This window comes from Drosophila subpulchrella, chromosome 2L, assembly GCF_014743375.2.
Source record: "Drosophila subpulchrella strain 33 F10 #4 breed RU33 chromosome 2L, RU_Dsub_v1.1 Primary Assembly, whole genome shotgun sequence".
Taxonomy (NCBI): Eukaryota; Metazoa; Arthropoda; class Insecta; order Diptera; family Drosophilidae; genus Drosophila; species Drosophila subpulchrella.
Genome location: NC_050610.1, coordinates 22,565,188 through 22,592,804, shown reverse-complemented (window position 1 = coordinate 22,592,804; position 27,617 = coordinate 22,565,188). Strand labels below are relative to the sequence as shown.

General features: G+C 46.5%; 1 protein-coding gene across 13 annotated transcripts in view; it reads right to left on the bottom strand.

Moving 5' to 3' along the window:
* The window catches only part of LOC119548883 (nesprin-1), a 109,502-nt gene that overhangs the window by 12,607 nt on the left and 69,278 nt on the right, over nucleotides 1-27,617 (bottom strand). For 9 of the 13 annotated variants that reach the window (XM_037856526.1, XM_037856515.1, XM_037856518.1 and 6 more), the window contains 3 exons: nucleotides 7,810-7,920; nucleotides 7,251-7,415; nucleotides 54-7,190 (listed from right to left, as the gene is read on the bottom strand). In XM_037856526.1, the coding sequence (XP_037712454.1) occupies nucleotides 54-7,190; nucleotides 7,251-7,415; nucleotides 7,810-7,920 (7,413 nt within the window). Of the gene's footprint in view, nucleotides 1-53; nucleotides 7,191-7,250; nucleotides 7,416-7,809; nucleotides 7,921-9,535; nucleotides 27,612-27,617 lie in introns of those variants that run through there. The other 4 variants (XM_037856523.1, XM_037856524.1, XM_037856527.1 and 1 more) reach the window with 3 other exon arrangements.

Sequence of the window (27,617 nt, the reverse complement as noted above, 5' to 3'; positions counted from 1 at the left end):
AACCCTAACCGAGCGCGTAAACAAAGTCATAAAATGTAGTGCCGAAAACTTACCTCCAAACGCTCCGTGGCTTTGCGCAGGCGCTCGTAGTCCACTTGACCGTGCACCCGGATGAGTTCCATCATAAAGTCGGTCTCCTGGACGGATCCGTGAACCAGCTCCAGTTGGCGTTCATAGCGCAGCCAGACGGCCAGGCGATTCCGCAGAATGCCCATGATATTTGTGCATTTGCTCTCGAGGAAGGCGTGGTCGTCCTGCAGCTGGGAGATATCTCGCTCCAACTTTACGGGCGAAACGGACATCTTGAGACGCATGGGCAGGGTGTGAAGCATCTGGCGGATGCGCATGATCTCCTGCCAGCTGGTCACCAGCTCTTCGCCGGCACCCTGGCAATCGGCCACTGCCTTTTCAAGGACATCTGCTCCCTGGCGCTCGGCGGCTTCACATTCATCCAGAATAACAGAGATCTTGGCCTGGTGTTTGCGCTGGTTGCTGATACCCTCTTGGATGGCTTGCAGTTGGTCGCGCAGCACAGAGGCACCCTCCAGCTCCTCGGCAATCTGGGTGCTGATCTTGTGCGAGAGGGCGAATAGTTCACCCACTTTTTCCGGCTCAATGGCGGGCTGTTGCAGTCCAATCCGTCCCAGTTCGTTGCCAATGAAGCCCACGCGGGTGCGGAGCACTTGGACTCGTTCGATGTACAGACAGAGTTCCTCCTCGTTCTTGATCACACCCTTCATGCTGGTCATGGTCAGGTAGATCTCCTGCAGCTCCCGCTCCACCATCTGGAGTTTCTCAGCCGCTGGCACATCCTCCGACGACAGGCTCTCCACAATGTTGTGCTGGATGAGCTCGATGGCCTGGGCCACCGCCTGCCAGCGATCCTCCAGTTGGGCATGGAACTGCCGCTGGAGCATCTCATCGGCCAGTGGGATGACCTGCAGGGATTTCTCGAAACTCAGACCGGTGTCGGTTCGCACATTGTTGTGGAGCTCAAAGCGAGCCTTGATCTCCCAGAACTGACGCATATGTTCGATGGGCTGCTGAGTGGGTTGCGATGGGATCTGGATGTGCCGCAATTCCTGCTCTGCTTCGCGCACAAAGGCCTCCAGTTTATCCGTTTGCTGTTCGTACTGCACCCAGATTTCCTTGAAGACCAGCAGGCGATGAAGATACAAGGCCACCTCCTCACGGAGTTTGAGTAACACTATCAAAGCCTCATTGGTTTCCTCCACGAGATTGGGGGCTTGCACCAGCAGCTGCAACTTGTTGGCTATTCCCGAAAGCTGCGTCATCTTCACATAGTGATGTGAGATATCATTGCTCAGGGACTGATAGAGGGTGGTATACTGATCATAGTCGGCGGATGTTACGGCAGACAGATCAGGAACTCTCTGTTGAGCCACCTGCAGCCACTGAAGTTCATCCCGCATGCCCTTCTCAAGGACAGTCCAGCGGGAGGCAGCCTGCACCAGTTTGGAAGACCTTTCGGAGGCCTTATCCAGTAGACTAGTAGCCCTGTTGTAGAGCTCCTTGTGCAGCTCAGAGTGCTTCTCGCGGGTCTCACTATCGATGTTCTCCTCCAGGGACTCCAACATGGCGCGACAGTGGCTGAGATTCACGAAGAACTTCCTCTGCTTCTGCACCTCGTTGTTCAGCTGTTCGAGGGAACTAGAAACTATGGGACTCTCAACCAACTTGTCGGCCAGAACTGTGATTTTGGTGAACTCCTTGAGGGTTTGCTCGTACTCCTCCGCCAGAGATTGCAGTTGGAGAACACGTTCTCGCTCTGCCTGGATATTGTTGCCAATATTCTTGCTGGTCTCGAAGGCATTGTGCACATCCTGCGGCATCTTTTTGCCTGGGAAGTCACGCTGGAAGGCTCGGGCGTTTTGGCAAAGCTGCGCCAGCTGCTGCTGGGCCGCTTCATGACGCTGCTCCAGCTCATCCAGCTGGGCCAGTTTGGCGGATAGAGGATACTCCTGGTTGATCAGGAGATCATAGCTCTGCTGGAGATGGGCCAAATCGGAGGACACGTTGTATAGGAGTACCTCGAAGCTGTGCCACTTTTCCAGGTCATTGCTATCCTGCACCTGGTTCTGTTGTGTAACCTGCTCCACGGCATCCACATGCTCCTTGAGGCTATCCACGCATTGCAGCAACTCGGGCTCAGCCTTGGACAGCTGTCGCTCCAGTTTGCCGACATTCTGTTTGATGGTGCTGAGCTCTTCGTTGAGTTGGTTATAGTTATCCAGTTTCTCCTCGGAGGGTCCTTCATTGGAGTTCTGCCGGATGAGGTACACACGATACTCGATGGTTTCCAGCCAAGTTGATACCTTCTCAATCACCGTGATCACAGTGGTTTGAACCACCGTCTTGTCACCATTCTTGATGGCAGCATCAAGATCTTGGAGGCCCTCATTGACCTCTAAGAGACGTTGCTCCGTGGGCAGTTCCTTAATCTGTTCAGAAAGAGTGGCCAAATGGAGCACATTGCTCAGCGGAGTGGCTTGTTGGGGCGATGCCTGCTTAAGCTGCTTGATGCGATCGCCAATGGCTTCCTTGGTGGAGATCAGAATGGGCCTTTGCTGGTTCTGTTGTCCTGGATAGTGCTGCAAGCTCTCGCTCATAATCAAAGCCTGGGAGAGCTCAATGGGTGTCTTATCCACGCTGGTGGTGGCACTGAACCAAATGTTGCTGGGCTCGCCACTGAGATTGTCCGGTCCCGGGGTGATGGGCACCACTAGCTCCTCTGTAGGTGAAGCAACCTCTTCGATGGTCACCGGCGAAGATGTGGGTCCCGCTCCAGAGCGTTTATTCTGCTGGGAGGCGATGAGCACCTTGTTCTGCTCCGTGATATGCACTGGCAGATCCGGATACTCATCATAGACTGTGGTCTTGGTGATTTGAAGTTGCACCCGTTGGGCCTTGGAAGTTTCCTCTTCTTCGGGTTCAATGGGAGTTTCCACCACGGGTGTTACATGAGGCACGTCCTCAATCTGCTGGTTGGTTGACACCACAATACCCGATTCTGAAAGCAACTCCGGTGCGATTTCCACGGTCACGCTGATTTGCGGTTCCTCTGGCAGTTGCTGCTCCAGTTGAGGCTCATTCTTCTGCTTCTTTTTCTTGTCCTTCTTGGATTTCTTATCCTGCTTGGGAAGCTGCATGGTCTGAGTGTATTCATAGACCGTCGGCTCGGCCGCAGATGTATCTGAGTCCGCGGGAATGGCCACTGTTGTCTTGACCTCCAGTTCGTAGGGTTCCGAAACGGAAATCGAAGTGGCGGTCAGAGAATTGTCATCCAGGGATACGGGCTGCTGTTCTCCACGAGGCGATGTCTGCATCTCACCATCGGCGACTTGCACCAATTCCACCGTTGAAGTCTCTTCATGAACTGTTTCCGGTTTGACAAGTTCAACATGTTCAGTTGGCTCCGGAGTAGAAGTTTGCGCATGGGTCTCAGTGGTGGTGGTGGTTTCCGTTACGGTGGATTGTTCGCTGGTACGCACTGGCAGATCGGTGGTCATATCCTTGACCAAATCCTGGACCAGAGATTCAACCACATCACTGCTGCCTGGCTCTGCTGCGCGAGGCGAATCCTTCGGAGTGGTCTGCAGTTCCTTTTCGATGGTGGTGGTCACGGTAGTTTGGCTTGAAATCTCTACAGTTTCCGCTGGTTGGCCACTCACATCGGTTTGAATCTCGGTGGTGGTTATCTCGACTGCCACTGGTTTGTCCTCGCTTCGGGGAGTGGTTTGTGCCTCTGTCTCCGTAATCTCTACAATCAAGGTTTGCGATTCGTTCTCCTGGTTATCTGGTTGAACCTCCAGGCTCGTCTGCACTGCAGTCTCATCCAGTTTGGGTTGATGCTGTGGAGAAGTCTGCACGGATTTAATATCCTGCTCAACTTCGGATTTTTCAGCGGGCGAAGGAACACGCGGTGTGGTCTGCTGCTCCTCATCTTCCACCAATGCCAGCTCCACAACTTCAGTGGGAATAACCAGTTCAACCAGGGGCGCCCTTGGCGATTCCGAGGGCGAAGAGACGACAGCATCTTCCACCACCTTGACCTTCGAGTCAATTTCTATGCTGGACAAATCGCTATCGGGACTGATCTCAACAATAGACTCATGGCGCACGGTGTCACGTGGTGAATCCTCCGGAGAAACGGGCACTTCTGAGTCAACTTCAGGCTCCTTAACGAACACTTCCACTGCCTCCGGCTCAATCTCTTGTTCTGGTTCTTGCTCAAGCTCCTCCTCGTGCTTTGTATCTCTTCTCTTCTTTCTCTTTCGACGCCGCTTGGCGTCAGCGACGGGAGCAGCCGATGTCTCAATGATGGTCATGCTAACCTTGCCGGTGGTCGGAACTGTGGTCTCTTCCTCGGTGGTGCTTTCCTTGCCCAGGACAACCTTCAGCACACCAGCACCATTGTCCTCCAGGGAGGGTGCGGTGATTTGGAAGGTCTTTTGTGAAGCAGTTGAAGCTGCAGCCTCTCCAGAGATGAAGAGTTGAGTGGCGGCACGCAGATCGATTTGACCAGGAGCTGGCTGTTTCTCAATGAAGGGTTCTTCTGGCTTTTGTTCAGTCTTCTCGAGTGTGTCAATTACTGTCACTACCTCTGGTTTCTGTTGGGGCTGTACTGGTTCAGATTCTACAGGCACTGGTTCAACCTCCTCCAGTGAAACAGGCTCTGGTTGTTGTTCTTCAGTCTTGATGGAGGAAATCTCTACAGTCTTTTCTTCAACCACAATTTCCTCAGGCTGAGTTTGAACAACTTCAACAACTGAAGTTTCAGTCGGCGTTGAAGATTGTTCCTTTAGGGCTGCGGAGAGACTCTGTTCGGCTTCCAGGAAACTCTGAATGTCACTCTTGGTCTTGGATTCAGTATGCTGTGATTCTTCTGCAATTAAATCCTGTATAATACTTTCCTTTGGCAATTCCGTAGAACTCGTGATGGTGGTTGTAGTCTTGGTTATGGTAATACTTCCAGTGGTAATAGGCTCTGGCTTAATCTCAGTAGCAGATTCCGGTTCAGTCTCTTCTGGCTTAGCTTCTTCAGATTTTGTGCTCTCTTCACGAGGTGATTGTGGCTCGAATTCGTAGTGCTCCAGGGTCAATGAGTTGCCCGTTTCTGGACTGGTTGGCCAAATCTCCTCTACTGGCATGGAGGCTTCAGTCTCTGCTGTGGTTGCTGGTGCTGCCAATTCTTCGATGTGCTGGGAGAAGTCTATGTTGGTGGGTTTGAGATGATGTTCCAGTGGCCAAATTTCGTTGATATCTTCAACCACTGTTTCGACATCTATGACTGCTTGGTTGACTGGATCTGAGGAGTCTTTGGGTTCAGCTACATCCGCTGTTGGAACATGAACGGGACTGGTAGTGGCAACTTCTACGGGTTGTTCAACATCTACTTGAGGTGCTGGCAACTCTACAGGTGCTTCTTTAGTCGTTTCTGTTGTTGTTGGTTGTGGTGTCTGTTGTTCTGGCTGTTCTTGTTCTTGTTGTTCTTGTGTGGTTGCTATTGTTGTTCTTGTGGTGGTGGTGACTTGGTTAGACTCAATATCAAATACCTGTTGCTGCGGTTCTGCTGTTGGCTTGCACAGATCCGTGGCAACTTCTTCGATGACAACGCCGGGTTCCTGCATCAAACGCTGGAACTCCTCCTCGCTTACCACTTTGCCGTCAACAGTTCGCACAATATTCACGTTAATATGCGGGGCTGTCTCTTCCTCGGTGATCTCAATCTCCTCTGGCTCCTCGACCACCTCCTCGGTGATGTGCTCCTTTCCGTCGATGATCACAACGCGCTTGATGATCTTTCGCGTCTTACGGATCACCTTGCGGGTCACCTGCTGCACTACTGCTCGGATGGTTCCTTGGGTCTGGATATCGCCGGGCTGCATGGGAATCAGTTGTGCCTGGGATCCAGGAGCAATCACTTCCTCGTAAGTCTCAATGGTGGGCTCAGTTTCGAATTCCTGCAGGATCACACCCTCGGGCTGAGATGAATCTACAACTGCACCACGTGTTTGCTGTGTGATTACAGTGTGGACACTGCCGTCTTCGGGGTCAGCCTTGGTGTCCGTGGTGTGTACATTCTCCAGGTTTATCTGACCCGTGGAGTGCACCTCAATGTTGCCATCCGAATCGCTGATTGTCTCAATGGAGCTGATCTGCTGCTGCTGCACAATCTGTTGGCGGGTTCGAGTGACTTTCTTGAGCACAATATGCTTAGTGCCATCGGGTCCCACAATTACTTCGGTGGTGGTCTCATCTGGTTCCACGAAAGTGGTCTCGAATGCTTGAGGTACATTTTTCAGGATCAGCTCTGTGGCACGATCCACATCGCCCTGCGGTCGCTGATGATAGCGAGCCTCAATCTGGACGTCTTCGGGCACATCAGGCACACCCTTGTTGCGAGTGGTGTCGATCTGGATGGTCTCCTGGCCATGCTGCACAGTCTGGGTAACCATAATATTCTCGGTGGGCGAGCGCTCCTTTTGTGTTTGAAGAGCTACCTCAGCGGTTTCCACAGCGGGCTCCTTGAAGCTGGTCTGCGCCTCCACAGTGGTGGTGGTCACCTCCCGAACTGGGGGCTGCTGCAGGCTAAGCGATGTCTGTGTCTCCACATACACACCACTTGGTTTGATCTCCTCCTCGGGCATGGAACTGGAGTCGATGGTGTTCTCGTTGGACTCGATGGATTCATGCGCCTCTGGGCTCGCCTCTGGAACTTCCGTTGGTGGCTTGATGAGTGAATCAGCCAGCACACGCTGCCGTTGGACTTCGTCGCTCTTCGCCTTTCGCAAATCCACGATGCGCTTCTCGATGGTAAAGATGCGCTTGGTGGCCACTGTGACCTGTTCCCGCAGAATGGTAATGATGCTCTGCAGCTGCTCCATCAGCGTGTCGGCCAAGGGAGCAACATCGGGTTGCGATTGCAGGTGTCGCGTTTGATCCACCAAATCCTCCATGGACTGCTGGCGATCCTTGAGGGTGCGCAGCAGTTGCTGGCTCCTCTCGACCTGCGACTTAAGCACCTGCTCATCCGTGCTGCTATCCGAAGTGGTTTCGAAGGAAGCCAGCTCGGCGGAAACCTCGATGATCCAGCGTTCCAGTTCCAGCAGATGTTGCTGGTACTCGTCAATCTCCTGCTGACGCTTCTTCTGGCCATGCATAGCATTCTGGATGGGATTAAGAGAAATAAGAACTGGAAGTTTTAGATGAAGATCTAAACTACTCACCGCTATCATGGTGATGCCTTGCTGAGTGCGGCGTAGTAGCAAATCGATGCGATCCACGGTCTCGTTAAGCAAACGCTCCGTTGCCGGATCCGTGGGTAACTTCTTCGCCTGGGCCTTCAACTCGATGGCGTCCCTTTCATGTACTTCGAGATTGCTTTGGATTAGCTGCACATCGGGCGTATAAAGTACAGATTTCAGAAATGTGTTTGTAGCAAATGTAAGTACAAATTGTAACCATTGTATTGGGTTCTAGGCCCTACAAAATTTAATATTTAGACAGCAAAAGGTACGACTTCTACAACTGGACAGTACTAACAACAAAAAGAGGGATTCTGTTCAAACAAAAAATAGCCTGACAAAAAATGTACGATTCTATATGGAGTGATGCGATTGAGTTATTAAAATTCTCTGACACACGCCAGCATCCAATAATCGTTTACAAAAGTTATGTACAAGGTGTGAGTATATTTTAATTAAATATTAAGCTAGCTACTTTGAATACATGCCGAGTCAAGCATCCAAAAAGGTGGGTGTTATTTGGGCCTTAGACTATCATTACCTTCAATCCCTCTAGCATGCCCTCCAGGCTGCTCTGGTTCATATTGACGATGCCATCCTCGACGCTCGAAAGCGATTGTAGCAGTTCGTCGAGTTCTTGCGTAATTAGTTCCTATAGTTTTTTAGATTTTTTCATTTTTGATGTTGGGGAGATGGTGTAAAAAGTGGGTTAATATTAATTAAGATTGCAAATTTTGATAGATTATTGCTAAGGAACAAAGTTGATGTAAATATTTGTGGCCGGCTTCTATACACATACAACATTTGTACATAGAGTAGCATAATTATATATATGGATATTTATAAAATTCAAATGGATGCAATGCACAGCCATATAACAAGATGGGATCTTTTTAGGGAATGCTAATAAATGCTTTTTAAAATAACGCTAGCTCTTAGATATAACTTCGTATAAAGTAACGTAACACATGCATTTGGCATAAATAGTAATCTTATTTTAAATGGCGGCATTTTATGAGTTTAGACAGCGGATAGACAAAAGTACCAAAAGCCGCGATTCTTAGTGTCTGTCTTTAGGTAGAGAGTTTGAAAATTAAATGCAATGCTTGAGTGATAATTAAACTTACTTTTTTTTCGACAATATATTTACAAATTTATAGAATCCTTGAAAATACTTTGTTTGTTTTACCTATTCCTATTGAACTACACACACATTGGCACTAACAAATATTAAGATTCTTGAAATTCTTCTTCGGGATTCGCAGTCAAACCCAACGCGTACATTGCACATTGCAGACTAAAACTTGTAAAATAAACGGGAGACTATTTTCGAGCAAGTAAGACGGCCTGCACCGCATGGATCGGATCGTATCGGATCCGTTGGGTTGGGTATTTATAGCAATGGCAGGGAGGAATATGCTCTGCGCGCAAATTCTTGATAGCAGGGCGGTAGGCAAGGCAATGAACTCATATATATACGTGCGGTACACATATTGGACAGTTTTTCTGCATTTGGGAACTCGGTAATTGCGTGCACACACACTTTTGTGCGGCACTGTGTATGGGGCAGGAAAAGTGCTCGATATGCGTGATCGTGTGTGCTTGTGTCTTGTGCTCTGGTGTGCGAAAAATCTGCGAAGAAAACTACGTATACGCTTGAGGGATATATGGATATAAATCAGCTCAGTATTAAAACGTGCAAGTTGGTTAATATAGATTTTATTATTATTAGGTACTACCATTAGTAGTCTGATTACTGGGCTTTTACAAAGGTTAATATCAATTAGTAGAAGGAACTAGAGTACATCAAATCTACAAATTTCTTTACGTCTAAGTTAGTTGCTTTTATAAAGGTATATAGTAAATTGTTCTTTTAAGTATACAAACTCAAAACATAAGCCTACTGGATGCGTTTAGCAGAACAACACATACAATACAGAAATAATAAAAATGAATAACTTAGGTAGAACATAAAAAATCAAACATGTTTTCAATAATTTAAGTTACGTTAGTAGTTAGGCAATTGCATTAATGGGTTGCCATTGTGGACGAGGCCCAGACCAACTTTAGGGTGGGCAATTTCCCGGGTCTTTTGCTGCTGCAGCATCTTGCAACATATTGCCGCAGCAGCATGTGTTGGCCGGGACCTGGCCACAACAGCAACACGAACGATTGCCGTATAAAAGCCATGAACAAATACCGAAACCACACAGAAAAGCTGCAAAAATTAGAATTATGAATAAACGAAGGCTCAATGTGATGTTCACCTTCTGGCGTTGTTGTTGCAGATCGTTGCTGCTTGTGGTTGCTGTTGTCGTTGTGGTGCTAGTTGTCGATGGCGTTTCAATTGTGGTTGTTGTCGTTACGGTTGTGGTTGTTGTCGTGGTGCGCTTTGTAACACCCACATTTTCCTCCCTGCTGCTAGTTGTTGTCGTTTCGGTGTGTGTTGCTGCTGGTGGTGTTGCTGCTGCTGCTGGTGTTGCTGCTGCTGTTTCTGCCGGTGTTGCATGTGCAACCACAGGCTGGACGGCAGCAACATCTGATGTTGTCTCCGCTGGTGTTGTTGTCGTTAGCTTATCGACTACGGCCGTTGCAACCGGCAATAAAGCACTGGTTGCTGCCAGCGCTGCTGCATGTGTTGCTGTTGCTGCTGCGTTCGCCTTGGCGGACAGCGTGTGAGTTGTGGCGCTTGCCAATTGGATTAGTGCGTTTGCAACGTTAAGGGGACTAGTACTTGTACTGGGGCTGGTTTCAGGGGCAGAGACGGGTTCGGGGACGGGGATGGGACTTGTGGTTTTAGTTTCGGTTAGTACAGATTCAACAACAACCGATGGTGATTCATTTCCTACTTTAACCTGAGGCTGTTCGGCTTCTAGAGCCAGATAAGTACTTTCGTCACGCCAATGACCAACACCGCCCGGCAGATCGGTGGACCTATACTCCGACGAACAGCTACGGTTCTGCCCATACTGGGCATCGTGCTCGGGTGTGGGGGTCACATTACCACTACTACCACTACCAGGATCCTTGTCGTTCGGTTTATCATCGTCGTCGTTCGGCTTGCGAATTTCTGGCACAGTCGGTTTACCCCCCTCGTCGTCATCGTCGTCGTCTTCGTCATCATCGTCACTGTCATGGTCGTCTTTGTCTGGTAGCTTAGGAACCCCTTCTGGTTTCTTAATATCACCATCGGGTTGATCCTGCTTCTTGTCTTTGTCGAGTTCCGCTTCGCTACTGGCAACATCAGCACGTTTCAGTCTGTCGAACAAGTCGTCGGCCAAATCTGCATCGACATTGGCTGAATGCCAGTCGTCCAGGTGCAGATTCAGACGCAACTGATCGAGATTGCCAAGCGGTGGGGCCGCCAGTGGTTGGGCGGTAGGAATGATTGGTAATGACGATGCTTCTGGTTCAGTCTTTTCTACAACTCGATCCGTAATCGTGGTTGTCACTACAGTTTCTGTAATGCTGTCAGTCTTTTGCTTATCGTCTTGAGTTTCCTGAGCTTTCGTCTCGTCTGTGGTTGTCCTGGGCAGCAATGCGTAAGCATCGCCTGCTGTTTGTCTATAGTGATTGATAAGTTTGACGAAATCGTCCTGGCTGAGGTGCCAGAACAGTTCACTGGGTTGGGTAGGGGGCTGGGTTTGTTCAGGGGCGATAGGTTCTTCAGCTAGGGGCTCAATAGAAGGTTCTACAATTGGCTTTTCCTCAGGATTTTCTACTACCTTGACTTCCTCCTCTACAGGGACTTTTTCTACAATAACCTCCGCTGGTTTTTCGAGTGTGAGCAACTGGCTAATTGTGTCAACATCTATACGAGTCTTGGTCTGATCAAGATAAAGATTGAAAGCAAGGATTTCGGAATTAATTTGGGGTATCGCTTCAGGTTCAATTATCACATAATCTTCTATAGAGGGAACTTCTTCTTTCGGTTCTATTATAACAGGTTCCTCCGTTAAGTTAACTAACTGTAATTGTTGATATTGTCCGTGCAACAAATCGTATTGGGGATGTAATTTGAATCCTTCGCGATATAGATTCTCGAACAGGTTTTCAGGGTTGATTGATTCAATTGGTACGGTCGGTTCAGTTTCCAAGGCCAACTCATTTTTATGGCTGGTAACCACAGTGGACACATATGATGTGGCTTGGGAGTTATCCTCCACAATGGGAACATCCTTATGTGTGGTCACTGTTGTTGTCACATAAGTTGTTGTCGTCGTTGTTACGTTCTCCGATTCTACCTCATTATCCAGGGCCTTTGGCTCCTGGAAGTCGGTTGTTTTGCTCACAACAACAGTAGACCAGTCAGGCGTCTTTTCAGTTACCTTCTTTTCTTCTAGTGCTGGGAAGACAGTTGCCTCGGTTTGGACAATTGCTGACCATGTTGTAGGCTGACCTGTAGGTGACTGTACGGCAACTTCCTCAATAACTTCATCGCTGGGAATAGATATTTTAATGGGTTCACTTTCTTCTGGTTCTGTCTCGGTTGTCTCATCTGTTGTTGTGGTAGGTTTCTGACCCTGTTTGAGTGTCGCTGACCAGTAGGACGTTTCACATATGAACGCATCATCTACACCCGCAGTTGCTGGAGAGTCGGGAAGAACTTCGAAAGGAGCCAAAGGTGTATTTCCTGTTGTAGAAATCACAGTCTCAGATATTATGTTAATAGTTTCGACTGGCTTCTGAACCTCTTCATCTACTTCTGCAGCCTCAGTAACATTTTCAAACGGTGCCAGGGGAGTACCTATTAGTACTGGTTGGTCTTGCTTTTGAGCATCGTTAACGGTCTCAATAATAGCTTTAACCTTTACGAGTTCGGTTTCCTCAGTATCTAATACGTTCTTAAATGGTTCCAAAGGTGTATTTTGCTCAATTTCTTCATCATCAGAAATGTTCATAGGTTCATCCAAAACATTCATCCAGGAACTCGATGAGTCGTCCACGGGCAGACCTGCATATGCTGGTTTCTTTGGCTCCTCGGGTTTCTTCTCCGGTTCACTGGATTTCTTGGGCTCCTCAGGAAGAGCAGTGTCGCTGATCGTCTCAGTAGTGACAATGGTTGTTGTAACTGTTGTAACTGTTTTGGATTCATCCACAATCGGAGCGGCAACAACTGGCTCAGACTCCACCACTTTTTCGACTAGAGTAACTTTCTTTTGCGGATCAGGAACTGGTTCCTCCTCATCATCAGAGAAGTTCATGGGCTCGTCCAAAACATCCATCCACGAGCTGGAAGAGTCATCCACGGGTAAGCCTGCATATGCTGGTTTCTTTGGCTCCTCGGGTTTCTTCACCGGTTCATCAGTTTTCTTGGGCTCCTCAGGGACAGCAGTTTCACTAGTAGACTCGGTAGTAACGACTGTGGTGGTAACTGTTGTCATGGTCTTGGTTTCATCTTCAACAATTGGTTCAGACTCCACCACTTTTTCGACGAGAGTAACTTCCTTTTGCGGATCAGGGACTGGCTCTTCCTCATCATCAGAGAAGTTCATGGGCTCGTCCAAAACATCCATCCACGAGCTAGAAGAGTCATCCACGGGCAGACCTGCATAAACTGGTTTCTTTGGCTCTTCAAGTTTCTTAGACTCCTCGGGAATAGAAGTTTCTCTGGTAGTTTCAGTGGATATTGTCGTAGTTGTAATTGTTGTGATCGTCTTAGTTTCATCTACATTATCTTTCTCAGTTGGCTCAGGTTTGGTAACTACTTCGGCAATAGTGATTTCCTTTTGTGGCTCAGAAGCTGGTTGATCCTTAATGAGCGATTCCATTACTGTTGGGGCTGTAGATATTTTGGATTCGTCAACAGAATCTTCAAGGGATTCAGACTCTACAACAACTTCAAATGGAGCAAGAGGAGTTTTAATTTCCGGGGAAGTTTGAGTAATGGCAACTTCTTCAACTGTAATGGAACTAGTCTCTGGAACTAATTCTAATTTAGTGTCATGAGAAATGTCAATAAATGGGGCCAAAGGAGTTTGCTTCTCAATTTCCACCTCGTAAGTCTCAAATTGCTTCTTCTCCTTTTGAACAGGCAGAAGAGCAATCGCTTCATGACTAGATTTTTCCGCGTTTATGAAATCAGCAACATCAGTCGGTGATTTACGCTTCGACTTTTGCTTGGTTTTTTTAGTCTTCGGTTCCGTGGTTCCCAAATTGATTGGAATGGTTACTGTGTGCTCTTTTGTCAAGTTCCTGACATCTTCAACGACAGTGTTTTTGGTCTCAACTTGAAGGGGACGAATTTGTTGAGCTGGTTCTGGTACGTTATGTGCGGCTATAGCAGCCCATGACATTCCAGAGGTGTACGGGGATGGAGCAGGAGATGGGGACGGAGAAGGTTTCCTAACTGGTACTGTAGCACTTTTTTCTTCTACAAATGGCTGGGTTTCCTTAGGAGGCTCAACATTCTGAAGTGCTTCTGCTGGCTTTTGAATTGGTGTTGTATGTGACTTATCTTTTGGTTTTTTCGATTTCTTCTTTTGTGGTTTTTCGTCAACATTAGAAATCTGCGATAGTTGCGAGCGAGAACGTGAGCGATTTCTCTTCTTTGAAGTAATTTCTAAGAATCCTTGATCATTTTCGGGCTGCAGTTGAGTTTCAGTAATTATTTCGGTGATTTTTATTGTTGGCTTATCGCTGATTCGTGAACGTCTGTCTTGTATTGGTTCCTGTGGTTTTGTTTTTAAGGCAGTTGTTTCTTCCTGATACCAAGACTCTGCTGTATCGTCTTCATCCTCATCTATTAGGTCTTTCCAGGACAACTGGGTGGGTTTCTCAAGATAGTCTTCTGTTTTCGATTCTTCAATCGGGGGAATGATGGGATCGGGGAACTCCAAAAGAACTTCCTGTGGCTGCACTTCCGGGGCCAGCTGATCTTGATCACGTACGTTTTGTTCGCTCGCTTCATTCTGATACTTTATGTTTGTATTGTTGGAGTAACCAGACTTCTTAACAACTTCGGCGTAGGTCTCTGATGATGACCATACAGATGGTCTTGACGGTGCCGGCAATTGGATGTTAAACTCGGGCGATGAAGACCCAGAAATACCTTCAGTTTCAGAAACAGCTTCGTGAGCAACGGCAGTTTCTATAATTTGTTTTTCAGCAGGAGCCTTAGTTTGAGGTAATTTCTTCTCCTTCTTCGGCTTTTGTTTCTTTTCAGCAATGTGAACAGGCTGCTCCCGGTCTTGAGAAGTGAAGTCTTGAACATCTTGAGGTCTCAAGATCACATCGACAGGTTCAGTAACACGGGATTCGGTAAACGTTGGAGTTAAATCGATATTATGAGAAACTATGGACGACCATGACAGAGTTTGTGTTGGTAATGGCTTAGGAACTGATTTAGGTTCTTTTTCTTTAGTCACAGAAACTGTTTCTACTACTGGCTGTTGAATAGGTTGCACTATTTTCTTCTCCTTCTTTGGTTTCAGTTTTTTAGTTTTATCATTCAAAACTGTTGAGAAAATTTGCTCCTGAGCGATGAAGTCCTGAGTTTCCTGAGTTTTTGGTGTTTTTCTTGACGTTGATGTTTCTGTTTCGATCATTTCTTTAGAGACAATTGATGACCAAGACAAATTTTGAGATGGAACTGTATCGGTTTGAGGATATTCAGGTGTTTTTACGGGTACAATTTCCAAAGTATTATCTATTTCTACAGTATCTTCAGCGTTTGTCTTATTTTGCTCTAAAGCTTCAACAATAGGTCTATTGTCGGCTTCAACAACATGTTTCGACTCAGTGGGGAGCTCTTGAATAGGATCAACCTTAGGTTTCTTTTCCTTCTTGGCCTTAATCTTTTTAGGCTTTTCTTCTGCTGGTTTCTGATCCTTAGGTTCGTCGGCGATGTGAGAAACGATCGACGACCAGGACAAAGGGTTTGATGGGACGACTTCAGCTGGTTCCGACTTTAGCTCACGAGTGACAATACCAGGTTCTTCAACAATGGTCACTTCAAGAATGGATTCAACAACATGTTCTGCAATGCCTGACTCAATGACAGGCTCTGGAACGGGATCCACCTTAGGTTTCTTTTCCTTCTTAGCCTTTTGTTTTTTAAGCTTTTCTTCTGTAGGTTTCAGATCCTTAGATTCATCGCTGATGGCAGTTTCGGTTACTTCTGTAATGACTTCCGTTGTTTGAGAAACAATGGACGACCAGGACAAAGGTTGTGATGGCGCGAAATCAGCAGGTACCGCCAGAGGCTCAGGAGTTACTTCTTCAACGACAGTGGTTACCTCAGCCACAGGTTCTTCAACAACTTGTTCTTCAACAATGGGTGAAACAACAGGTTCAGGAATGACTGACTCAGCGACGGGCTCTTGAACACGTTCCACCTTCGGCTTCTTTTCCTTCTTAGCCTTTTGCTTTTTAGGTTTTTCTTCTGTAGGTTTCTGATCCTTAGGTTCGTCGCCGAAGTTATTCTCGGTTATGTGTTTAGTGACTTCCGTTGTTTGAGAAACGATAGACGACCAGGACAAAGGTTGTAATGGCGCGAAATCTGCAGGTACCGGCAGAGGCTCGGGAGTTACTTCTTCAACGACAGTGGTTACTTCAGCCAAAGGTTCATCAACAACTAGTTCTTCAACAGTGGTCACTTCAACAATGGGTTCAACAACAGGTTCAGGAATGACTGACTCAGCGACGGGCTCTGGAACAGGATTCACCTTAGGCTTCTTTTCCTTCTTAGCCTTTTGCTTTTTAGGTTTCTCTTCTGCAGGTATCTCATCCATAGGTTCTTCGGCGATGTGAGTCTCGGTTTCATGTGTAGTGAATTCCGCTGTTTGAGAAACTATTGACGACCAGGACAAAGGCTGTGAGGGTGCGACATCAGCAGGATCCGGCATAGGCTCATGAGATACTTCTTCCACAACAGTGGTCACCTCAGCAACAGGTACTTCAACAATGGGTTCAACAACAGGTTCTTCAACAACGGTCACTTCAACAGTGGGTTCAACAGCAGGTATTGGAATGACTGACGCAGCTACAAGCTCTTGAACAGGATCCACCTCAGTCCTCTTTTCCTTCTTAGCCTTTTGCTTTTTAAGCTTTTCTTCTGGAGGTATCTGATCCTTAGGTTCATCGGCGATGTGAGTCTCGGTTACGTGTGTAGTGACATCCGTTGTTTGCGAAACGATTGATGACCAGGACAAAGGCTGTGATGGTGCGATATCGGCAGGATCCGGTATAGGCTCAGGACTTACATCTTCCAGGACAGTGGTCACCTCAGCCACAGGTACTTCAACAATGGGTTTAACAACAGGTTCTTCAACAACGGTCACTTCAACAGTGGGTTCAACAGCAGGTATTGGAATGACTGACGCAGCTACAAGCTCTTGAACAGGATCCACCTCAGTCCTCTTTTCCTTCTTAGCCTTTTGCTTTTTAGGCTTTTCTTTTGGAGGTATCTGATCCTTAGGTTCATCGGCGATGTGAGTCTCGGTTACGTGTGTAGTGACATCCGTTGTTTGCGAAACGATTGATGACCAGGACAAAGGCTGTGATGGTGCGATATCGGCAGGATCCGGTATAGGCTCAGAACTTACATCTTCCACGACAGTGGTCACCTCAGCAACAGGTACTTCAACAATGGGTTCAACAACAGGTTCTTCAACAATAGTCACTTTAACGATGGGTTTAACAGCAGGTTCCGGAATGACTGACTCAGCGACGGCCTCTTGAACAGGATCCACCTTAGGTTTCTTCTCCTTCTTAGCCTTTTGTTTTTTAGGGGTTTCTTCTGTAGTTTTCTGATCCTTAGGTTCGTCGACTATGTTATTCCCGGTTATGAGTGTAGTGACTTCCGTTGTTTGAGAAACTATAGACGACCAGGACAAAGGTTGTGATGGCGCGAAAGCAACAGGTTCCGGCAGAGGCTCAGGAGTTACTTCTTCCACGACAGTGGTTACCTCCGCCACAGGTTCTTCAACAACTTGTTCTTCAACAGTGGTCACTTCAACAATGGGTTCAACAACAGTTTCCGGAATGACTGACTCAGCGACGGGCTCTGGAACAGGATCCACCTTAGGCTTCTTTTCTTTCTTAGACTTTTGCTTTTTAGGTTTTTCTTTTGCGAGTTTCTGATCCTTGGGTTCATCGGCGATGTGAGTCTCGGTTACGTGCGTAGTGACTTCCGTTGTTTTCGAAACGATCGACGACCAGGACAACTGTTCTGATGGTGCGACATCAGCAGGTTCCGACAGAGGCTTAGGTGTTACTTTTTCCACGACAGTGGTCACCTCAGCCACAGGTTCTTCAACAATGGTCACTTCAACAGTGGGTTCAACAACAGGTTCCGGAATGACTGACTCAGCGACGGGCTCTTGAACCGGATCCACCTTAGGCTTCTTTTCCTTCTTACCCTTTTGCTTTATAGGTTTGTCTTCTGCGGGTTTCTGATCCTTAAGTTCGTCGGCGATGTGAGTTTCGGTAACGTGTGTAGTGACTTCCTCTGTTTGAGAAACGATCGACGACCAAGACAAAGGTTGTGATGGTGCGAAATTAGCAGGTTCCGGCTGTGGCCCTGGTGATACTTCTTTTACGACAGGTACAGGTTCTTCAACAACTGGTTCTGCAACAATGGTCACTTCAACAAGAGGCTCCGGAATGACTGACTCATCAACGGGCTCTTGAACAGGATCCATCTTAGGCTTCTTTTCCTCCTTAGCCCTTTGTTTTTTAGGTTTTTCTTCTGTAGGTTTCTGATCCTTAGGTTCGTCACCGATGTAAGTCTTGGTTACGTGTGTAGTTAGTTCCGTTGTTTGAGACACGATCGACGACCAGGACATAGGTTGTGATGGTGCGAAAGCAGCAGGGGTTTCTTCTTGCACCACAGAAATCACCTCAGCCACAGGTTCTTCAACAATGGGTTCAACAACAGGTTCTTCAACAATGGTCACTTCAACAGTGGGTTCAACAATAGAATCCTGCTTGACTGACTCAGAGACGGGCTCTTGAACAGAATCCACTTTAGGCTTCTTTTCCTTCTTAGCCTTTTGCTTTTTAGGTTTTTCTTCTGCAGTCTCGGTTACGTGTGTAGTGACTTCCGTTGCTTGCGAAACGATCGACGACCAGGACAAAGGTTGTGATGGGGCGACTTCAGCTGGTTCCGGCTGTGGCTCGGGAATGACTTCTTTTAAGATAGTGGTCACCTCAACCACAGGTTCTTCAACAATGGTCACTTTAACAATGGGTTCAACAACAGGTTCCGGATTGACTGACTCAGCGAGGGGCTCTGGAACGGGATCCACCTTAGGCTTCTTTTCCTTCCTAGCCTTTTGCTTTTTATGTTTTTCTTCTGTAGGTTTCTGACCCTTAGGATCGTCGCCGATGTGTGTCTCGTGTATAGTCACTTCCGATGTTTGCGAAACGATAGACGACCAGGACAAGGGCTGTGATGGTGTGACATCAGCAGAATCCGGCAGAGGCTCAGGAGTTACTTCTTCCACGACATTGGTCACTTCAGCAACAAGTTCTTCAACAGTGGGTTCAACAACAGGTGGTTCAACAATGGTCACTTCAACAGTGGGTTCGAGAACAGGTTCAGGAATGACTGACTCAGCGACGGGCTCTTGAACACGTTCCACCTTCGGCTTCTTTTCCTTCTTAGCCTTTTGCTTTTTAGGTTTTTCTTCTGTAGGTTTCTGATCCTTAGGTTCGTCGCCGAAGTTAATCTCGGTTATGTGTTTAGTGACTTCCGTTGTTTGAGAAACGATAGACGACCAGGACAAAGGTTGTGATGGCGCGAAATCTGCAGGTTCCGGCAAAGGCTCAGGGGTTACTTCTTCCACGACAGTGGTTACCTCAGTCACAGGTTCTTCAACAACTTGTTCTTCAACAGTGGTCACTTCAACAATGGGTTCAACAACAGGTTCCGCAATGACTGACTCAGAGACGGGCTCTGGAACAGGATCAACCTTAGGCTTCTTTTCTTTCTTAGCCTTTTGCTTTTTAGGTTTTTCTTCTGTACGTTTCTGATCCTTAGGTTCGTCGGCGATTTGAGTCCCGGTTACGTGTGTAGTGAACGTTGTTTGAGACACGATCGACGACCAGGACAAAGGTTGTGATGGTGCGAAATCTGCAGGTTCCGGCTCTGGCTCGGGAGTGACTTCATTTACGATAGAGGTCACCTCAACCACAGGATTTTCAACCATTGGTTCAACAACAGGCTCCGGGATGACAGACTGAACTACGGATTCTTGTACATGATCCACCTTAGATTTCTTTTCTTTCCTAACCTTCTGCTTTTTAGACTTGTCTGCGGTATAAGTGGGAATATTGTTTATTGAGGAAGTTAAGATGTCGTCCTGGGAAACAGTTGACGACCAAGATAGTGGCTGAGAAACAACTGAAGACCACGATAGGGCTTGCGATGGCAAAAGTTCCTCTGAAATGTCGGTTCCTAACTGTGCATTAGCTTCGTCAGAAGTTGTGTGGATCGAAAGGACTTCTTGTACTGGGGTCACTTCAATTTCGCGTTCCTCCTTGGCCAGTTTTTTATCTTTTTTCAACTTTTGTTTCTTAGGTTTGCCATTAACAGCAGTTGAAAAAGTTTGTTCTTGACTGATAAAGTCTTGCACTGCGGTAGACTTAAGTGACTCATCTGGTTTTTCAGATACTCTGGTTTTTGTAATTGTGGGAGTTACGTCTACTGTTTGGGAGACGATGGATGACCATGACAAGGGATTAATGGCGAAATTTTCAGCATCTGATTGCAACTCTGGTTTTTGTTCTGTCATAAGATCTTTTCCAATACCAGATATCTTAGGAACCGGCTGCATTTTATTCTCAACCACTTCGACATCAGATTCCGTTTTAGTGCACTTCTTTTCCTTCTTTGACTTTTGTTTCTTAGTTTTTTCAATCACTATGGAAGTTTTTTCATGGGAAATAAACTCTTGAATGTCTTGCGATTGCGGTCGCTTTGAAAGAATTTCTACAGCTGTTTCATCGTGGTCATCGGGCTGAGTTATTTTCATTAAAGGTTCCTGAACACCTTGTCGGACAATCGAAGACCATAAAGTGCTACCGATAACAGGTACATTGGCTTCAGCGTTATCACTCAAGTCGTCATCGACCATTGCTGACCAAGAGGTTGTAATTTCATCCTTTGGTGATTCCGTTTCAATTGGTTTTACTTCGTCTTTAGAAGTCAAATTTGTTACACCTGTAGGTTTTTTCGACTTTTCTTTCTTTGCTGTTATCTTCTTCGGAATTTCTGGAGATTTGACAGGTTCTTTTGTTGATTGACTTTCAACTGGTTTGGGATCAATTGGGATTTCTACGTTTTTCTGTTCCAAATTTATGAAATCAACAGTGTGCCTCAAAACATCAGCATATGATGAATGCAATTCCCACATATTGGTAGGTTTTGGATTCTTAAGATCATTGACTTCCGAGGGGTTGGAAACATTGCTGGCTGACTCAGTGGCAACAATGGTGGTCGTAGTTATTGTTTTAGTTTCATCCACAAGCGGAGTTTCAACAATTGGTCCAGGATTGACCACTACTTCAACAAATGTTACATCCTTTTGTGGTTTAGAAAGTGGTTCTTCTCTATCAGTCTTCGGTTTTTTAGGAAGAGCAATTTGACTGGTAGCCTCAGTAGCTTCAATGGTGGTGGAAACTGTTGTAATGGTCTTGGTTTCATCCACAATCGGATCTTCAACAGTTCTCTCTGACTCCACAACTTCGTCGACGTGCGTAACTTCCTTTTGCGGTTCAGGAACTGGTTCTTCCTCAACATCGGAGAAATTCATGGGTTCGTCCAAGACATCCATCCACGAAGTAGAAGAGTCATCCACAGGCAGACCGGCATATGCGGGCTTCTTTGGTTCCCCGGGTATCTTCTCCGTTTTATCACTTTCCTTGGGCTCCTCGGGGAGACCAGTTACGCTAATAGACTCGGTAGTAACAACTGTGGTGGTAACTGTTGTAATAGTCTTGGATTCATCTTCAAGAATTGGTTGAACCTCCACAACTTTTTCGACAAGCGTAACTTTCCTTTGCGGCTCAGGAACTGATTCTTCCTCATCATCAGAGAACTTCATGGGTTCGTCCAAAACATCCATCCACGAGCTGGAAGAGTCATCTACGGGCAGACCTGCATATGCTGGTTTCTTTGGCTCCTCGGGTTTCTTCTCCGGTTCATCAGTTTTCTTGGGGTCCTCAGGGAGAGCAGTTTCACTAGTAGACTCAGTAGTAACAACTGTGGTGGTAACTGTTGTAATAGTCTTGGATTCATCTTCAAGAATTGGTTGAACCTCCACAACTTTTTCTACGAGCGTTACTTTCCTTTGCGGCTCAGGAACTGATTCTTCCTCATCATCAGAGAACTTCATGGGTTCGTCCAAAACATCCATCCACGAGCTGGAAGAGTCATCTACGGGCAGACCTGCATATACTGGTTTCTTTGGCTCCTCGGGTTTCTTCTCCGGTTCATTAGTTTTCTTGGGTTCCTCAGGGAGAGCAGTTTGACTAGTAGACTCGGTAGTAATAACCGTGGTGGTAACTGTTGTAATAGTCTTGGATTCATCTTCAAGAATTGGTTGCACCTCCACAACTTTTTCGACAAGCGTAACTTCCTTTTGCGGCTCAGGAATTGATTCTTCCTCATCATCAGAGAAGTTCATGGGTTCGTCCAAAACATCCATCCACGAGCTGGAAGAGTCATCTACGGGCAGACCTGCATATGCTGGTTTCTTTGGCTCCTCGGGTTTCTTCTCCGGTTCATCAGTTTTTTTGGGTTCCTCAGGGAGAGCAGTAGACTCGGTAGCAACAACCGTGGTGGTAACTGTTGTAATAGTCTTGGATTCATCTTCAATAATTGGTTGAACCTCCACAACTTTTTCGACGAGTGTAACTTCCTTTTGCGGCTCAGGAGCTGATTCTTCCTCATCATCAGAGAAGTTCATAGGTTCGTCCAAAACATCCATCCACGAGCTGGAAGAGTCATCTACGGGAAGACCTGCATAGGCTGGTTTCTTTGCCTCCTCGGGTTTCTTCTCCGGCTCATCAGTTTTCTTGGGTTCCTCAGGGAGAGCAGTTTCACTAGTAGACTCAGTAGTAACAACTGTGGTGGTAACTGTTGTAATAGTCTTGGATTCATCTTCAAGAATTGGTTGAACCTCCACAACTTTTTCGACAAGCGTAACTTCCTTTTGCGGCTCAGGAACTGATTCTTCCTCATCATCAGAGAAGTTCATGGGTTCGTCCAAAACATCCATCCACGAGCTGGAAGAGTCATCTACGGGCAGACCTGCATATGCTGGTTTCTTTGGCTCCTCGGGTTTCTTCTCCGGTTCTTCAGTTTTCTTCGGTTCCTCAGGGAGAGCAGTTTCACTAGTAGACTCGGTGGTAACAACTGTGCTTGTAACTGTTGTAATAGTCTTGGATTCATCTTCAATAATTGGTTGAACCTCCACAACTTTTTCGACGAGTGTAACTTCCCTTTGCGGCTCAGGAGCTGATTCTTCCTCATCTTCAGAGAAGTTCATGGGTTCGTCCAAAACATCCATCCACGTGCTGGAAGAGTCATCTACGGGCAGACCTGCGTATGCTGGTTTCTTTGGTTCCGCAAGTTTCTTCTCCGGTTCATCCGTTTTCTTATATTCCCCAGGTAGAGAAGTTTCACTGGTCAACTCAGAAATGACGGTTGTGGTGGTTAAGGTTACCGTCTTCGTTTTATCAACGGTTGAAGATTGGACAATTGGCTCAGATATGGTAATTTTTTCGACTACCAAGCTGTTCTTTTGTGGCTTAGTTTCTTCGTTGGTTGATTTCATTTCCTGGATGGTTTCAATAATCTTGTTTATATTGGCCTCTTCTCCATTCTCAGGAAGAAGTGGAATCTCTACTTCGTCTTCTATAAGTTCCTTCCACGATTTATTTTCAACAACTATGTCTTCCGAACCATCGTCAGACATTTCAGCCCATGACCTCTGTGGCTTATTTTCCTTCAATTTGGAAACTGGTAAGCATTCTAGGTCTTGCAAAGGTTCCTCAAACTTCGTGCTTTTTGGTAGAGCTTCAGCCTTCGGCTTCGTCTTTTCCGTAGGTATTTTTGGAGCTGGTTTAATACTTTCACTTTCAATAAAATCAGTGACTTGATGACTAACCACTGAAGACCAGGAATGAACACTTTCTTTCTGACCTTCCCTGACATCGAGAGGTATAGCACCAACCCTTGTCTTTGCCTGTTTTTCATATCGATCGGATTTGACTTTCTGTTTTGATGTGTCTTTTTGGTTCGGCTTAACCTCCTTAATAGCCTTTGGTGCCAAGTCGGTCATGTGATCAATTTGACGAGCAATTTTAGCCCAAGTAATTGTATTTTCATCTTGAGTTTGTAATACCTCAACCACATCACTATCATCGGATGTCGACTGAATGATTTTAGGTTCAGGAGTTTCCTCTTTACGTTTGATGACCTTGTCATTCTGGGGCTTCTTCTCGGGTTTCGTAGATTTCCGTTCTCTTCTTGGTTGCACCTCTTCCTTGCGCTCCTCCTTAAGTGCTTCAACTGGCTTCTTACGGGCCGCTATGTCGTCAACCCACTCGCCCGGCTTCTTTACCAATGATGCCCATGAGAAAGCGTTTCCTGTGTTTTCGATAGGTTTTGCCTCTTCCACTTCCACTTTGTGCTGAACAACAATTTCTTCCGTTGGCTCACTGCTAATTTCAGACTCAGGTTCTAGCACTGGAGTAGGTTTCTTCTTGGACTTCTGTTTTTTCGGCTTTTGTGGTTTATCATTGTCTTTTTTGGTTGGCTCTTTTACGTCAGTTGAAGTTGCTACAGCTGTTTTGATATGCGTAACAGTGTTGTCAATCCATTCGCCCGGCCTCTTGACAAGGGAAGCCCAAGAGAATGAGCTACTGCCCTCCACCTTCTCCTTCCTTTCTTGTTCCAGTTTCGTCTCTACTGGTGCTGGTATAGCCGCGATCGGTACAGGCACAGGCTCTGGTTGCTCGTCTTCAGATGTGGTCGAGACTGGTTCAACAATTGGTTTCTTTGACTTCTTAGTCTTCTTGGCTTTTGTCGTCTTCTTGGTTTCCTCCTTTTCTTTCTTACGAGGTTTTTCCTCAACAACAGCCGCCGTTTGAGTAACTTCTTTCTTAATAACTGTTGTGTCCGACCACTCGCCAGGCCTACGCACAAGAGCTGACCATGTCAAATCGGAGGTGCTTGAGACATCCCTTTCGTCGGAAGACGGTTCCTTAGAACTTTCTGTTGTTGGTTTAGAAAGTTCACTTTCTGTAGTAGGCTTGGACTGCTCGGTATCGCTAGTTGACTTAGATTTGTCACTTTCAATGCTTGGTCCAGATAGCTCAATACATTTTTCAACTGTCTGCCGTTTTTCGGGCTTCGTCTTTTTCTTGCGCTCCTGGGTTTTTGTAGCTGGTATTGACGGGATTTCTTTTTGAGGCTGTAATTCAGTTGTCGGAACAACATCGCCAGTAACGCCAGAGTTAAGTAACACGTCAGCATAGGATTTTCCGTCTCTGTTCTTGGTCCATACATTCTCCACCTCTTCGACCATTTGTATCGGTTCTGGAACGTATGTTTCCGGTGCAGACTGTACAACAGGGATTTCTTCCTGTGTTTCCACCTTCTTGTTCTGTCGCTTTGACGGCTTGGCTTTTTTCTGCTTTGATTGAGGCACAATCGTTTGTTCTGACCTATTCCTTGGAATGAATTCGTTGTAAACTCTTTCATTTGCAAGGAAGGTATGCGTTTGATCGGAGTAAGTATGTCTTAAATAAGATGGAGTAAACTCAGGAGCATCCGCTGATAGAGTTGAAGTGAAGCCAATGTTTCCAGTGTTAGGAATTGTGTCCTCTAAAACGCTGGACCAGGTATCAATTGGTCCCTCAAGAGGTTTCTCCAATTGATGAACGTCCTCTACCAGATTGCCTATTGTCACAGTTTCCCCAGACGTAGAATCCTCTGCGACAAGAAGGGAATTTTCGGAAAGAGTCTTTTCGGTGGTCGACTCAGTAGTCACTGTTGTGGTCGTGACTGTTGTAATGGTCTTGGTTTTATCCACAACCGAAGTTTCAACAATGGGCTCAGGGCTGACAATTTCTTCGACGAGTGTAACTGTCTCTTGTTGCTCAGGAACTGGTTCACCAATTGGCTCAGGCTTAGAAACTTCTTCGATGAGCGTAGTTTCCTTTTCAGGCGTTGGAACTGGTTCTTCCTCATCATCAGAGAAGTTCATGGGTTCGTCCAAAACATTCATCCACGAATTTGTTGAGTCATCCACGGGCAAGCCGGCATAAGCTGGTTTTTTTGGCTGCTCAGGTACCTTTACCGGCTCAGCAGTTTGCTTGGGCTCCTCGGCAAAAGCAGTTTCGGTAGTAGACTCAGTAGTGACTGTTGTGGTGGTGATTGTTGTAAAGGTACTGGTTTCATCCACAGCCGAAGTTTCAACAATGGACTCAGGCTTGACAATTTCTTCGACGAGTGTAACTGTCTCGTTTTGCTCAGGAACTGGTTCACCAATTGGCTCAGGCTTAGAAACTTCTTCGATAAGCGTAGTTTCCTTTTCAGGCGTTGGAACTGGTTCTTCCTCATCATCAGAGAAGTTCATGGGTTCGTCCAAAACATTCATCCACGAGCTGGAGGAGTCATCCACGGGTAGACCGGCATATGCTGGTTTCTTTGGCTCCTCGGGTTTTACCGGCTCACCAGTTTGTTTGTGCTCCTCGGTAAAAGCAGTTTCGGTGGTAGACTCAGTAGTGACTGTTGTGGTGGTGATTGTTGTAAAGGTATTGGTTTCATCCAAAGCCGAAGTTTCAACAATGGGCTCAGGCTTGACAATTTCTCCGACAAGTGTAAATGTCTCTTGTTGCTCAGGAACTGGTCCACCAGTTGGCTCAGGCTCAGAAACTTTTTCGATGAGCATAGTTTCCTTTTCAGGCGCCGGAACTGGTTCTTCCTCATCATCAGAGAAGTTCATGGGTTCGTCCAAAACATTCATCCACGAATTTGTTGAGTCATCCACGGGCAAGCCGGCATAAGCTGGTTTTTTTGGCTGCTCAGGTACCTTTTCCGGTTCAGCAGTTTGCTTGGGCTCCTCGGCAAAAGCAGTTTCGGTAGTAGACTCAGTAGTGACTGTTGTGGTGGTGATTGTTGTAAAGGTACTGGTTTCATCCACAGCCGAAGTTTCAACAATGGACTCAGGCTTGACAATTTCTTCGACGAGTGTAACTGTCTCTTTTTGCTCAGGAACTGGTTCACCAATTGGCTCAGGCTTAGAAACTTTTTCGATGAGCGTATTTTCCTTTTCAGGCGCCGGAACTGGTTCTTCCTCATCATCAGAGAAGTTCATGGGTTCGTCCAAAACATTCATCCACGAATTTGTTGAGTCATCCACGGGCAAACCGGCATAAGCCGGTTTTTTTGGCTGCTCAGGTACCTTTACAGGTTCAGCAGTTTGCTTGGGATCCTCGGCAAAAGCAGTTTCGGTAGTAGACTCAGTAGTGACTGTTGTGGTGGTGATAGTTGTAAAGGTACTGGTTTCATCCACAATCGAAGTTTCAACAATGGGCTCAGGGCTGACAATTTCTTCGACGAGTGTAACTGTCTCTTGTTGCTCAGGAACTGGTTCACCAATTGGCTCAGGCTTAGAAACTTCTTCGATAAGCGTAGTTTCCTTTTCAGGCGTTGGAACTGGTTCTTCCTCATCATCAGAGAAGTTCATGGGTTCGTCCAAAACATTCATCCACGAGCTGGAAGAGTCGTCTACGGGCAGACCTGCATATGCTGGTTTCTTTGGCTCCTCGGGTTTCTTCTCCGGATCATCAGTTTTCTTGGGCTCCTCAGGGAGAGCAGTTTCGCTAGTACACTCAGTAGTGACTGTTGTGGTGGTGATTGTTGTAATGGTCTTAGTGTCATCCACAACCGAAGTTTCAACAATAGGCTCAGATGCTACAGCAACTGATTCCGCCTCAGCTTCTTTAATTTCAACTGTAATATCTTTTTCTTCTTGAAGCTCTGTGGCTTCGAGTATTTTCTGTCTAGTTTCAGCCTTATTAAGGGAAAGTAAGTCAAACTTGGGAACCTCAAAGTTATACATAGCAGGGACATTATCGGTCTGTTGTTCTGACACAGAAACCAATGTTGTTGTTGAACCCATGTCGGTGACAATAGTTTCCTTATTAGTTTCCGTTTCATCGCCAAAGCTTACCGTCTTTGGTGAAGATATAGGTTCAGGTTCGATGAAATTTGGTTGTTCGATTTCATTAACTTTAGAATTGATTATGTGATAATTACCCTCAGCAATATTAAATGTGGATAAATCAAATTTGGGAATTTCAAATACTTTTTCAAAGGGAGAAAGTTTCTCA